This window comes from Dipodomys merriami, unplaced genomic scaffold (assembly GCF_024711535.1).
Source record: "Dipodomys merriami isolate MVZ:Mamm:240054 unplaced genomic scaffold, mDipMer1.0.p SCAF_13, whole genome shotgun sequence".
Lineage (NCBI taxonomy): Eukaryota > Metazoa > Chordata > Mammalia > Rodentia > Heteromyidae > Dipodomys > Dipodomys merriami.
Genome location: NW_027202604.1, coordinates 16,030,429 through 16,044,578, shown reverse-complemented (window position 1 = coordinate 16,044,578; position 14,150 = coordinate 16,030,429). Strand labels below are relative to the sequence as shown.

Here is a 14,150-nt window from a genome sequence, read left to right as displayed (position 1 = left end):
GAAGGAAGGAAGGAAGGAAGGAAGGAAGGGAGGAAGGAAGAGAGGAAGGGAGGGAGGAAGGGAGGGAGGAAGGAAGGAAGGAAGGAAGGAAGGAAGGAAGGAAGGAAGGAAGGAAAGCAAGCAGCGGCAATATCTGGGAACTGGTGGCTCACTCTAGGAATCCTAGCTAATGAGGAGGCTGAGATTTTGAGGCCAGTCCCATCAGAAAAGTTCTCTAGACTCCATCCCCCAAAGAACCAGCAGAAAGCAGGGCTAGAGTCACAGCTTAAGTAGTAGAGTTTCACCCAGGCAAGCTCAAGGCCTTGAGTTCAAATCCCAGTACTTCAAAAAAAAAAAGCCCATTTGTTGGAAATCAAAAAATCAGTCTAGCCGTCATCATACAGGCTGTAGCTCTGACTTGAACGTGTTTGGAGGCATCCTCTAGAAATTGTAGAGAAGAGAGTTTGCATTCATGACAACTCAGGGAAGGCAAAATCCAGATTTCGAGATGCATTATTTAGGATAATGCTGAGGACAGTCAGATAGGAATCCCAGAGCTAGTAGAGCATCCACAGCGTGAGGCACATTGCTAGCCCTGTCATTTGGAATGAGCCTTGCACAATTCTCAGCTCAGAGTGAGTTCTCAATGGCTAGGTGCTAACAGAGTGATAACCTCCCATTTACCCAGGCTGGGGCAATGGTGGTCACAAGTGCTGGACAAAGTGCTGTGGCAGTAAAGGGGAGGAGGAACAGCAGTGGCCGATCCTGTCTCTCTAGGCTTTGTAGTCTCTTGTTCTGGGCAGGGAACAGCTTCAAAGTGCTTCTGTCAGGAGTTCCAAACTAAAGAGGAAATGAGCACTGGGCTTCTGTAAAGAAGGGTTTTTTATTTTGTGCCAATAACTTGGGCTTGAACTCAGGTCCTGGGCACTGTCCCTTAGCCTTTTGGCTCAAGGTTGATGCTCTATCACTTGAGCCACATATCCAAATCAACCCTGGCCATCAATGGGGTGACAGATGTCGCAGCCAGATCACCCTCACATCCTTGAGCCACACATCTACTTCTATCTTTTGATGGCTAATTGGAGATAAGAGTCACCGACTTTTCTGCCTAGGCTGGCTTTGAACATGATCCTCAGATCTCAGCCTTCTGAGTAGTTAGGATTACAAGTGTGAGCCACTGGCACCCAGCAAGAACCTGAGGTTTTGAATGTTTAACAAAACTTTTTGAACTTAAGATTAAGCCTCTATATTGACTACATTTATTTTAAATGAAAAGAGCCTGTCTAATAACTTTTTGCTAAGTAGAATCACCTTAGTAAATTACGGTTTTACTTAGAGAATTGTGTTTATATGTAATGGGTATGCAAAAACACCCACTAAACCTGAGCAAACAAAAACAAACAAACAACTCCCCCCCCTCCAAAAAAAATCCCAAGAACAAAAAGTGGCTAAGCCTCTATGTCTTTGTAAGGAAGCATTATACCATTCGAGAAGCACATTGTACTTACCTAATTAAACGGTTTTTCTTCATTTTTCAGACATTAGTAAATTTGCTTGGTGCTCGAGACACTAGCGTCCTACTGGGTGCTCTTTTGGCCCTGGCTAGCTTAGCAGAAAGGTAGGTGTCTTACTATGCTTCTAGCTCTGCGGTTCTAGCGGGTCAGCAGGAGACACAGATCAAACCCTTGCATGGCCATCTGGTTTTAAAAAGCATGAACACTTACCTGTTTTTGAAGAGAATGTTGGGCAAAAGCATCATTTTAAAATTCAGTTTGGAAAAGCAAACAACCATTTAGAATTTCTTCCTTTCCTCCCTCCCTTGCTCCCTCACTCCCTTCCTTCCTTCCTTCCCTCCTTCCTTCCTTTGGTCTCTTTCTCTCTCTCTCTCTCTCTCTCTGTCCCTCCCTCTCTCCCTCCCCCTCTCCCCCACCCCCCTTCCTCCCTCCTTTCCTTCCTCAATGACTTTTCACTCAGTGCTGGTGCTCTACCCCTTGAGCTACATCTCTACTTTCTCCCTTTTGTTGGTTAATTGGTCTGCCTCGGCTGGTGATCCTCAGATCTCAGCCTCTTGAGTAGCTAGGATGATAGGCATGTACCACCAGTGCCTAGTATCCTTTTCTTTCTTACCTGAAAATTTAACCAAGTCTTTTTACCCAACCTTCAGTTGCTTCTCCATTCAGAATTACCACAATATATCTTTGCCATTTGAATCTCCCTCTATTTTTTTTCATTCTTACCTGTGTGTAAGTTTTAACCTACAGAACACTTTCAAGCATTGTGAAACTTTCTGTTTTTGTTGTTGTTGTTTTTTAGAAACCATGTCTTTCTCTAGTTGTCACAATTTTAAACAAAATAAATATACTTCAATGCCAATAAATAGATTATGGCTTGTGTGTATATTATATGTGTGTTTGTGAATAGCATATGGTTCCTGTTCTAATATGACAGCTAGACTATTAAATCAGTGGATGCAATGAAATATGCTTTTAATAAATACTAACATTTTAAAATTTACAGCCCAGAATGTAGGGAGAAGATAAGTGAACTCAACATTGTAGAGAATCTGTTGATGATTTTACACGAGTACGACTTGCTTTCCAAAAGGTAGGGTTGTTAACACTTGAAAAACATGTCTGACATTTGAGGCAAATGCTTGTATTTACCATGTCGTTTTATTTGTGCTGTGAACTGGCTATCACGAGTCTGCCTGGCAGGTATTTCCTGTTAAACTTGACGATGCTGGCACAGAGAAGTGCGTTTATTTATCTTCAGGCTTGTGTTGCTTTTAGGCTTAGGATTCTATCATTAATACTTTCGTTTATTGCATTTATTTACTTTTTGTTTCTGTTTTTGTTCTCTGCTGCTTCTGGCCTTGATCTCAGGGCCTGGGCGCTGTCCCTGAGCTTTTTCTGCTCAAGCCTAGCACTAGACTACTTGAGCCACAGCTCCACTTCTGTCTTTTTGGTGGTTAACTGGAGATGCATCTCATGGACTTTCTTGCCCAGGCTGGCCTCCAACCAGTATCCTCATATCTCAGTTTCCTGAGTAGCTGGGATTACATGCTTGTGCCTGGCTCTACATGTTGATTGTGTGTGTGTGTGTGTGTGTGTGTGTGCACGCACGTGTGTGCTAGGGCTGGGGCTTAATCTCAGGGCCTCACACTCTGGCTTTGTTGTTAAGGCTGGCATTCCTGGCTTTTTCCTGGTTTCTTGGAGATAAGAATCTCATAGAATTTCCTGCTTGGGCTGCCAGTAGAGGGTGAGTGAGTGTGTGTGTGTGTGTGTGTGTGTGTGTGTGTGTGTGTGTGTGTGTGTGTGTGCCAATAGGGAGCTTGAACTCAGGCCTAGGCATTTGAGCTGTTTTGCTCAAGGCTGGCACTGTACCACTTGAACCATAGCTCTGCTTCCGGCATTAATTTGGAGAGATAAGAGTCTCACGGACTTTCGGGCTTCCAGCCAGGATCCTCACGTCTCAGTCTCCTTAGTAGCTAGGATTACAGGGCTGCTGGGCTAGGTCAGTAGGGTTTGTTAGCTGATCTGCTAGGTGGCCCCAAGCCACAGCCAGCAGGCTACACGTGCCCACGGCGGCCCGACACTGTGTGGCGAGGGCCCTGGGTGCGTGGGTTCCATCTACATGCCAGGCCATCGGGTCGGGCGCCGTGACCCCCTCCCTTCCATCCCCCTCCAGACTCACGGCAGAGTTGCTGCGCCTCCTGTGCGCCGAGCCCCAGGTGAAGGAGCAGGTGAAGCTGTACGAGGGCATCCCGGTCCTGCTCAGCCTGCTGCACTCGGACCACCTAAAGCTGCTCTGGAGCGTCGTGTGGATTCTGGTCCAGGTTTGCGAGGACCCCGAGACCAGCGTGGAGATCCGCACCTGGGGCGGCATCAAGCAGCTGCTTCACCTTCTGCGCGGGTAAGGGCGGCCGGGGGCCCAGGGCTAGGGGCCCGGACGACCCCCGGGTCGGGGCGCCCCAGGCCGCCCTGGCCACTGGGCTGTCTTCCGCGGTTCGCGTTCTTGCCCTGGGTGTGTCGCCCTCACCTTTGCAGTCCCTTAGGAATCCTGGCAGGTGTGTGTGCAGGGCCCACCTGCACTGCGGGGCAGGATGCTGAGTGCGGCTGGGCGCAGAGGTAGGCCGCAGGGAATTCCCCTGATGGCCCAAGGAGGACACTGGTCCTGCCTGACACTCCTGGGGCCAGATCCAGGTACTGTGCTAAGAAAACAGAAGCAGCCCCACACCACAAATGGTAATGGTGTGTGCGTGCACACACACACACACACACACACACACACACACACTTCCATATATAAGTATATAAATACAAATAATACATATTTTAATTTAGATTTGTAATAAATAATATTTTAAATTTTTATTTTAAAATATATTAAGATACATCTTAAAATAAAATGTGACAGATATATAACTATGTTAACAATGTATAAATATATATTTATCGAAATATATATATATATATATATATATATATTATGTGTGTGTGTGTGTGTGTGTGTGGCAGTACTGTGGCTTGAACTCAGGGCCTTAGACTCTCTCACTCAGCTTTTTAAATCCTGGCTAGCACTCCACCACTTGAGCCATACCACTTACTTCCAAGCCTTTGCTGGCTAATTGGAGATACAGTCTTACAGATTTGCCTGCCCAGGCTGACTTTGAACAGTGATTCTCAGATCTCAGGCTCCCGAGTAGCTAGAATTATCGGCACCAGCCAATATCAACTGTCTTTAAAGAGAAAGCACGGCCTATGTTAGTACACCTCAGGTATAATTTAGAATAGGAGAAAATATTAACCATAAAATGGTGATCATATTACTGACCCTGGTCTCTTTGTGCTTCTCTAATTTCCATTTAGCTTTTCATGCTTGCCTGGCATGCCTGAGACGGTAGGCCTGATCCTCAGCACATTAAAAAAATAGAATTTCAATGTCATTCTAAGCCATGAGCATGGAGGATTGGAAGAAGGGATGACTTGTTAAAGTCGTTTGAAATTAAACTTTTTTTTTTTTTTTATGAATGCTGCAATGTAATTGCTCCAGCTCTCTGCCTCCTGAGTAGCTGGGAGCTACTGTGTTCATCTGCAAATCCATATTCTTACTTAGATAGAATGATCCTTTCAGTGTGATCTCTAAAAAATTGTGTTGACAGATAAGACCATCAACTGCAGCTCTCTCCTGCCCTAGTCCAACTACCTTTCCCATGCCCATTTTAGGAAGGATAGGTGCGAACTAGATAATGGCATAAGGGAGAATCAAGGAGACATCACTCACATTATATGTGGGTACACTAAATCCAGATAGATATGCTGCCATAAAAAAATGAGTGGGATGTGGTGGCGAGCCTGTAATCCCAATACTGAGGAGATTGAGGGGACAGGATTTCAAGTTCGAATCTGACCTGGACTCAGTGCAGTGAGACTATCTCAGACAAAATGTATAAATTGAGAGAACGAAGCAGAATAAAGACCAATAAGAAATTTATTGTGCAAATGGTGCATTAAATAAACAAATAGGTTAGTTTTTTAGATTCTTAGGCAGAACATGGGTTTATGAAATGAGATGCTAGATGAGAAAATAGGGCAGCCAAAGGAAGGAATTTGTGGAGCTGGACAGAAGAGGAGTGTGGAACAATACCCATGGGCTACCAGACCTCAAAACAGCACAATGGAAAACAAGCACCGCAAAGTCACGGATTACATGGAGGAGAGGGACGAGGGGATGCGTGGAGGTGGAAGATGGAAGGTCTAGTCAGGAAAAGATAGGGTGCCCCCTTGGAGACTGGTATTATGGAGGTAGACAGCAAAATAAACAGGGACAAAAGAGTCCAAAGACATGTTAGAAGACAACTTTCCTAAAATAAAGGAGGATTACAGTTTTAGCGAAGAAAAGAAAACTTACAATGATGTGGATTGAGCTGTATTCAAGTGAGTTAATTGCAGTGAAATACAGAGTTCAAGGAACAGATAGCCATGAGGAGAAGTAGGGAGGACGGATGACCTTTCCCATAACTAGGGCAGAGTCAGTAATCCTAGGTGATGGAGGGGAAAGTAAGTAAAGAAAAGGGAAAGGGAGGGAGGGGAGGGAAGGGAAGGAACGGAAAGGGGAGGGAGGAGGAAGAGAAAGGAGAAGGAGAGAGGAGGGGAGAGGAGGGAGGGAAGGAAAGAGGAGGGGGAAAAAGAGAAGAGAAGAAAGGGGAAGGAAGGGAAAAGGAGGGGGAGGGAGGGGAAGGGAAAGAAGGAAGGTACTCCACCACATACCAAGTAAAACACTAGTTGGGCTGGGAAGTGAAACAATAAAGATAACGTAGAAGAAAACTTTCTGACCTAGTGGAAGTCAAACAGGTTTTCACCAGGACACAGAAAGGGTGGATGGAAAGGAAAACCCAACAAACCGCATGAGCATCAACTTTTCTTTTTTTCAGGGACAGAAATTTTGTTTCTGACCGCTCCTCCATCGGCAGCCTGTCTAGTGCAAATGCTGCAGGCCGGATCCAGCAGTTTCATTTGTCAGACAATTTAAGCCCTCGGGAAATACAGGAAAATACTTTCTCCCTTCAAGCAGGTATTGATGTGATACCATGAGGTTTTTATTTGTTCCTTTACAATTGAGACGTGGCAATGGTATTCCCTGTGACAAGATTAGCATGATGGTGTGAATTAGAGACCATTAATGTAGTTGCAAAAGTGAAGTTAACTCCGGATGGAGAGCAAAAACTTCTTGGTTGCTGGTGTTTCCTCCTCTTTCCACTGAACTAGGGCAGACGTGCATACAGATGGGAGAGATGGATTTTGGAAAGGGAGAATCTCCAATGCATGTACCCATCTTACCAGGCACCAGGGAGCAGCCTCCTCTCAGCCGAGGAGCATGCCGCTCTGTGTGGGTGTTTTCACCCCACAAGCAGGAGTAGCCATGCAGGAGCCCTTTCTTGGCTGAGCTCCCTTGAGCAGTCATGCAGTTCCAGCCCAGTTTGCAGTTCCTGGCCTTTGGGAGGAGTGGGGACTGCAGGCAGAGCAGAGGCGCAGCAGGTCAGGGTGGATGGTAGGAGGGAGCCCAGGAGGGAGAAAGGGGTGCTGGGGTAGGACAAGGCCGTTTGTCTTTGTTCCCTGCTATTTCCTGGAGAATGGAGACAAGTTTCCAGAAATGTGTGAGGACAGAGAAGTGGAGCTACCCCCTCCCCCCCGCCCTCCAGTTTCTACTCATTCTGAAAGGCTTCTGTCTCAGTATGGCTAGCATTCGGGGTTCCCTGTTTGAAGGGTACCCCAAAAGTCTAAACGCAGCAGAATTTCAGAGCTATGGTTTCCAGTCTCTCTCAAAGAGTAGGTAGGATGATGGGGCTGGAAACAAGAAGAGGGGTCACCTGGATGGGTGGGGTTGAAGGAGGGCTGATGCCTAGGGAGGGGTACGAGGGAGCTTTGGGGGCCCCAGGCAGTGCCCATTTAGGTGGAGTACTTGAGCTGCACACTGAAAAGGGGCTTAACATAGTTGGAAGTGGTGCTGTGGCTTGAGTGGTAGAGCGCTAGCCATGAGCACAAAAGCTCAAGGAATAATGGCGCCCAGGCCTTGACCAAGCTCAAGCCCCAGGACCACACACACACACACACACACACACACACACAACTTATTTCATATCTCAGTGCCAAAAGAAAAGTAAAGCACACCGGGGTGTGCGCTGGGTGCTGGGAGCACCTGCCCATGTGTGTGTGTGGGGGAGGGATGGAGCCATTAGCGGCCAGCTTCCCTCCCTCAGAGATGTACGGAGTGGCAGTTGGTGTGTCTTGGAGAAAGACTTCGTAGTCACATCCCCTGGGGCGGCAGGCAGGGAGGTGACACACACCGTGGTGACCCAGACAGAGGTGACCACCATGCTGTTGATTGTTTCCTTCCAGCCTGCTGCGCGGCCCTCACGGAACTGGTGCTGAATGACACCAACGCCCACCAGGTGGTTCAGGTGAGAAACCCACCTGACCTGGCTTCCTTAACCACATCCTGCTGAGCCTGCAGGCTGTGGGACCCCACCAGGCGCTTTAAAAATATTTTTTATTATTTGTTTGTTTGTTTATTTATGTTCTTGGGTGCTGGTCCTGGGGCTTGGACTCAGGGACTTTGCACTGTCCCTTAGCTTATTATTATTATTATTATTATTGATGTGTGTGTGTGTGTGTGTGTGTGTGTGTGCGCGCGCGCGCACGCTCAAGGCTAATGTTCTACCAGTTGAGCCACAACTTTACTTCTGGCTGTTTGGTGGTTCAACAGAGATAAGAGTCTTAGTGACTTTGCTGCCCAGGCTGGCTTTGAACCACGATCCTCAGATCTCAGTTTCCTGATTAGCCAGGCGTCAGCCATCAGTGGCTGGCTTAGACTATTTTAAGCATTTCATATAGTTGAGGGATAGATAGCAGTCGTGTTTAAGAACTTCATACTGGGTCAATTGAGACACTAAAAAATATTTACTGTTGAAAATCTGATTTCACAAGCTATAACTCATTAATCAGCTGATCCAGTATGGAGAGTTATAGGTGTGAGCACACACATATGCTCACACATATACACCTCCCTCCTCCCCTCCCTGCCATGTGTACAACCCTGGCTTGTGCTTCTGTTGCAACAGTGACCACATATTTATTGAAGTTTGTGGAGGAACATTTCTGGAGGGTTAACATCCACGGCTCCAAGTTAAACTTCAGACTTCTCAAGTTAGCGAGTCTGTAAAGTTACAAGGGGTGGGGGCTGCATCTGGGGAAGTTGGCAGAGTCAGACATTTGGCGTTGGCCACCTGGGGGAGCAGCTCCTGGCATCATTACTTACTGGCTTGACTCCTGGAAAAACATGACAGCCTACATTTTTGGCTTTTCATGTATGGAAGAGGGAAATTCTAGAATAATTTACAGAGTAGCCATAACAGGGAGATCTCAATTTGATGCAAATGCCCACACATAGATGATGTCCGAACGACATAGAGAAATAGCACTAAGAAGGCACTTTGAAAGTTCTTCTTCCCTGTGTATTTTTGTATTAGAGTTAAGTCTGAAAAAAACCCACTGCAATAAATTGTTTGATATGAAAAAAACAAGACTGAAAAGATGCTGACGGTGTTTTCACATACTACTTTTGTTTGCTTTCTTTGACTTTTCATTCTTTCTTTGATTTTTTTAAACCTTTTTAGTTATTTTTGTTGTCATGATGCTCAAACCCAGGGCGTTGCTAACTATGCTATGCCCTCAGCCGTTGGATTTTTGAGATAAAGTCACATTATGCAGCTCATTGAGGGCTGTCTTTGAACTTGTGAACCTCCTGCCTCAGCTTTCCAGGTGCTGGGATTATAGGCATGTAGTAGTAAACCTAGCCTGTCTTTTAATTAACTCAATTATTTAATTAATTTTGGGTATCACTTGCTTGCTAGGTAGAAGCTCTACCACTTGAGTCATGCCTGGAACCTCAATCCTCATGATCTTTACCTCCCAAGGAGCTGGAATTACAGGCATGAGATGCCATGCCTGTGAAAGTCTTCTCTCTCTCTCTCTCTTTTAAAAACAAAACAAGTATACAATGATTGATCTATATGCATTGCTTACTTATGAAAAACAGAAAGGGAGACATGTTTCATAGTAAGATACTTAAATTAAAAGCATAAAGGTATTTGAATCCTTATTTCTGGGCTTCTTAAATTCTCATTCTACATTTAAAAATAGTTAAACCACTTCAGAATTACATAATGTGTACAATAATTATCTGGAGTCTAGACAGACAATGGAACTTTTGGCTTATGGCTTTATATTGTAATGGCCTGTAATATTTAAAATTCCAAAATGATTTTTAACAAGTCTTGCCATTTTTTTTTTTCTTTTCAGTCATGGGGATTGAACTCAGGGCCTGGGTGCTGTCCCTGAGTTCTTTTGCTCAAGGCTAGCACTCTACCACTTTGAGCCACAGTTCCACTGCTGGTTGTTTGAGTGGTTAATTGGAGATAAGAGTCTCACGGGAACATTTCTATCTAGGCTGGCTTTGAAGTTCAATCCTCCCATCTCAGCCTCCTGAGTAGCTAGGATTATAGGCCTGAGTCAACAGTGCCCAGCTTGTTGCTTTTTATATGCAAGTGCATTTCTGTGACATTGTCATGGTCACTGATAACATGGCTCCTTTATTTTTCCAGGAAAATGGTGTATATACTATCGCGAAACTAATTTTACCAAATAAACAAAAGAACGCAGCAAAAACGAATCTATTACAGGTAATAAGCATAGCCATTGCTCTTTAATGTGAAAGCTACTGAAATCTGGGGAAACTTTGATAAAATACTTTGTGATTTTTTTGTTTTGTTTTGAGTCTTAAAGTCTGTGCTGACAGGCAGGATACATAAGATTTATAGAGGCTGCTCTTAACTTCTCAAGGAGCTAAGGTTACAGGGGTGTTCTCAGTGCCTGGCCAGAGAGAGCTTTATTTATTTATTTTAAAAATCCAATTAGAAAGGGGTTTTAAGAAACTCTCCACGTTCTCACATCACCTCTGCTCGGCCGTCATCTCCTCTTCGATCCCATTTTGTTTCCACCTGGACCTCTGGGCAATTTTATGTGGCTTCTATTTTCAGATCAACAACTTTTTTTTTTTTTTTTTTGGTTGTGAGGCTTGAACTGGGGGCCTGGGCACCATCCCTGAGCTCTTTTTGCTCAAGGCGAGCACTCTACCACTTGGAGCCACAGCTCCACTTCCAGTTTTCTGATGGTTCATTGGAGATGAGAGTCTCATGGACTTTTCCTGCCTGGGCTGGCATGGAACCGCGATCCTCGGATCTCAGTCTTCTGAGTAGCTAGAATTAGAGGTGTGAGCCATTGGCACCCAGCTTCGAGATCACCAATTTCACAAAATGATTCCAGGTCAGATTTGGTAGGGTGCGCTCTCTCTGTCCCCCTTACTCTGTCTCTTACCTCTCTCTCAAATTTCTTCCCTCCATCTACTGTTTGTCCTGCCTTCTTGTCTCTGTCTCTGCATCTTCTCCTTCTCTCTCCCCTCCCCTCCCTTCCCCTCTCTTCCTTCCCATCCCCTCTCTTCCCTTCTGCTGCCCCCTTCCCCTCCCCTCCTCTCCTTTTCCCTCCTTCGCTCCCCTCCCCCTTACCCCTTCTCTCCTCTGCCCTCCTCTCCTTGATTTTTTAAACCTCTCCTCCCCTCCCTTCCCCTCCCCTCTCCTCTTTCTATGTCTGTCCATCTGTTTCTTCTTCTTCTTCTTCTCCTTCTCCTTCTTCTTCTTCTTCTTCTTCTCCTTCCTCCTCTCCTCCTCCTCCTCCTCCTCCTCCTCCTCCTCCTTCTTTCTTTCTCTCTCTCTCTCCCTTCCTTCCTTCCTTCCTTCCTTCCTTCCTTCCTTCCTTCCTTCCTTCCTTCCTTCCTTCCTTCCTCCCTTCCTCCCTTCCTTCCTTCCTCCCTTTCTTTCTCTCTCTCTCTTTCTTTCTTTCCTTTCTTTCTTTCTTTCTTTCTTTCTTTCTTTCTTTCTTTCTTTCTTTCTTTCTTTCTTTCTTTCTTTCTTTCTTTCTTTCTTTCTTTCTTTCTTTCTTTCTTTCTTTCTTGCTGTTACTTTGCTTCTCACTCAGCATTGCAAAATGTCAGAAGTTTGTTTTTCTCTATTACGCCTCCCTAGCTGTCTGGAGTGTCCTAGGGAGTTACTTTGGATTGTTCTATTTGGAGAATGCCAAAGACTGTTTCCTCAGGAGACCAATTTGTCAGGTTTGAATTCAGTAGGCTTGTGGCTATTTTTATATGTCATCATTTCTAGTGTTTATTTTCTCATATAAACCTCAATACTCAGGCACTCATAGAGGGCCGGGAATGAAATAAACCTTGAGCTCCTGGAAATCTTGGGAAATCTGGTTTGCCAGCATAGTGATGCCTCGTCTCCGTATTCACTTGTACTTTCTAGAAAGGAATTGATGACAAATACAAGGCTGAGCAGGAACATCAGTACTGTTTAAATACAAGAGCTGTCCCTAGCATGGGAAATTTTTGTGTTCAGTTTTGGGCTCACAACAAGGTCCCTTTACTGTCTACATCATGGCATTTCTGTCCTGAAGATGGTTTAGGTGGCCGAACTCCCATTTAAGAATCACACTCGCTTTTATTTTCTAGTGTTACGCTTTCAGAGCCTTGAGGTTCCTCTTCAGTATGGAAAGAAACAGACCCCTGTTTAAAAGGTAGGAGCCAGGAGCCAGGTAAGACCTTTGGATCTGGGGGACTGTTGGATTGAGCTGTGCTCACATCTGACCTAGAAGCATCAAGAAGAGAACTGCTGTGTGCAGACCATGCCTCTTCATACTTTCCCTTCCTACCCCTTCCCTCCCGCCCTCCTTCCGTCTTTTCTTTCCCTTTCTTTCCTTTTCTTTCTCTTTTTTTTTCTTTCTTTTTTTGTTGTGCCAGTACTGGAGCTTAATTCAGGGCCTGGGTGTTATCCCTGGCCTTTTTTTTTTTTTTTTTTTTTTTTTTTTTCTCAAAGCTGATTCTCTACTACTTGAGCCATAGCTCTACTTCAACTTTTTTGTGGTTAATTGGAAGTAAGAGTCTCACAGATTTTTCTGCCTGGGCTGGATTTGAAACCCAATCCTCAGATCTCAGTCTCCTGAAAGAAACTAGGGTTACAAATGTGAGGCACTGGTGCCCAGCTTCTTTTCAGACTTCTTAAATGTCACAGAGATAATGAAACTACCATGATCATGTCTCAGCATCTTGGAAATGATGCAAAATTCTCTCAATTTTTAAACTTATCTGTATTTTTATTTCCATAAAACATTAAAATTATATATAAATTTATACATAATGTGTATAAATATACATTATATATGATATAATATACAATGTAGTATAAATATATTATATAATATAGTAATAATACAATATATAATATAATATATTACATACATTCATATTATGTCATATACTATATATAAATATAATATAGAATATATTATGAAATGATACACACACACATACAGAGGCTTGAACTCAGGACCTGGGTGCTGTCCCTTAACTCTTTTGCTCAAGACTAGCACTCTACTACTTTAGTCACAGCTCCACTCTTGGCATTTTTTTCTGGTTAATTGGAGATAAGAGTGTTATGAACTTTCCTGCCGAGGCTGACTTTGAACCATGATCTTTTATCTCAGTCTCCTAAGTAGGTAGGATTACAGGTGTGAGCCATCAGTACCCCAGGTGGACAGCAGATCTTTAGAATATTCTTCTCCATATTTTTATCTTCATTTTCAAATACTCTATTGCATAATTAAAATAGCAGTTGGAAAGTATTAACCCCTCCACTTTGTTGGGAATCTAAGAAAATTAATATTGTTTCATATGGAGTGAGCTACATCCGAAAGGAAAATAATAAACAACAGTTTCCAAGTTCTTCGCTGTGTATTCTTCCCCGCAGACTCTTCCCCACCGACCTGTTTGAGGCCTTCATTGACATAGGTCATTATGTTCGTGATATCAGCGCTTATGAAAAAGTGGTATTGAAGCTGAATGTATTAGCGGTGAGTCCCAAGTCTTCAGTGTCTGGGCGGGTCCATGGCTGGGATAGCACTGCTGAAACAACTCATTTTCCTTCTGATTATTTGGTTAGGAGGATGAACTGAAGCAGATTGCTGAGAATATTGAGAGCATTAATCAGAACAAAGCTCCTTCAAAATACATAGGCAACTATGCGATTCTGGATCATCTTGGAAGTGGAGCTTTTGGCTGTGTTTATAAGGTGACTTTTTCCTTGGGGATCATGTCTGACATTCCTAAAGAAATGGGACAGCTCATTTGAATGCCCATACTTACTGTACTTGCTGTCCTTATCATGGAATAATATGAATAAATGAATAGAAACATTATAATAGTTTTCTCACCCACAGGTTTAGAGAGAATTGCACTGACTTTGACCTACTGTCCGCTCTAGTAATTAATTGGCTGCTGACTTTTTAAAAAGACATCTCTGGCAGGGCATAGATGGTTCATGCTTGTAAGTGTAGCTAATCAGGAGGCTGAGATCTGAGGATCACAGTTTGAAGCCAATCTAGGCATGGATGTTTGTGAGACTCTTATCTCCAATGAACCACCAGAAAAACCAGAAGTGGAGCTGTGGCTCAAGTGGTAGAACACTAACCCTGAGCTGAAGAAACTTGGGGACAGCAACCCAG

General features: G+C 44.2%; 1 protein-coding gene across 5 annotated transcripts in view; it reads left to right on the top strand.

Annotated features, from left to right (window-relative positions):
* Nek10 (NIMA related kinase 10) overlaps positions 1-14,150 on the top strand; it is a 162,929-nt gene that overhangs the window by 33,561 nt on the left and 115,218 nt on the right. For all 5 annotated transcript variants that reach the window (XM_070018725.1, XM_070018722.1, XM_070018723.1 and 2 more), the window contains exons 10-18: positions 1,518-1,597; positions 2,497-2,583; positions 3,667-3,891; positions 6,413-6,552; positions 7,878-7,939; positions 10,142-10,219; positions 12,103-12,167; positions 13,397-13,499; positions 13,589-13,717. In XM_070018725.1, the coding sequence (XP_069874826.1) occupies positions 1,518-1,597; positions 2,497-2,583; positions 3,667-3,891; positions 6,413-6,552; positions 7,878-7,939; positions 10,142-10,219; positions 12,103-12,167; positions 13,397-13,499; positions 13,589-13,717 (969 nt within the window). The remainder of the gene's footprint in view (positions 1-1,517; positions 1,598-2,496; positions 2,584-3,666; positions 3,892-6,412; positions 6,553-7,877; positions 7,940-10,141; positions 10,220-12,102; positions 12,168-13,396; positions 13,500-13,588; positions 13,718-14,150) is intronic.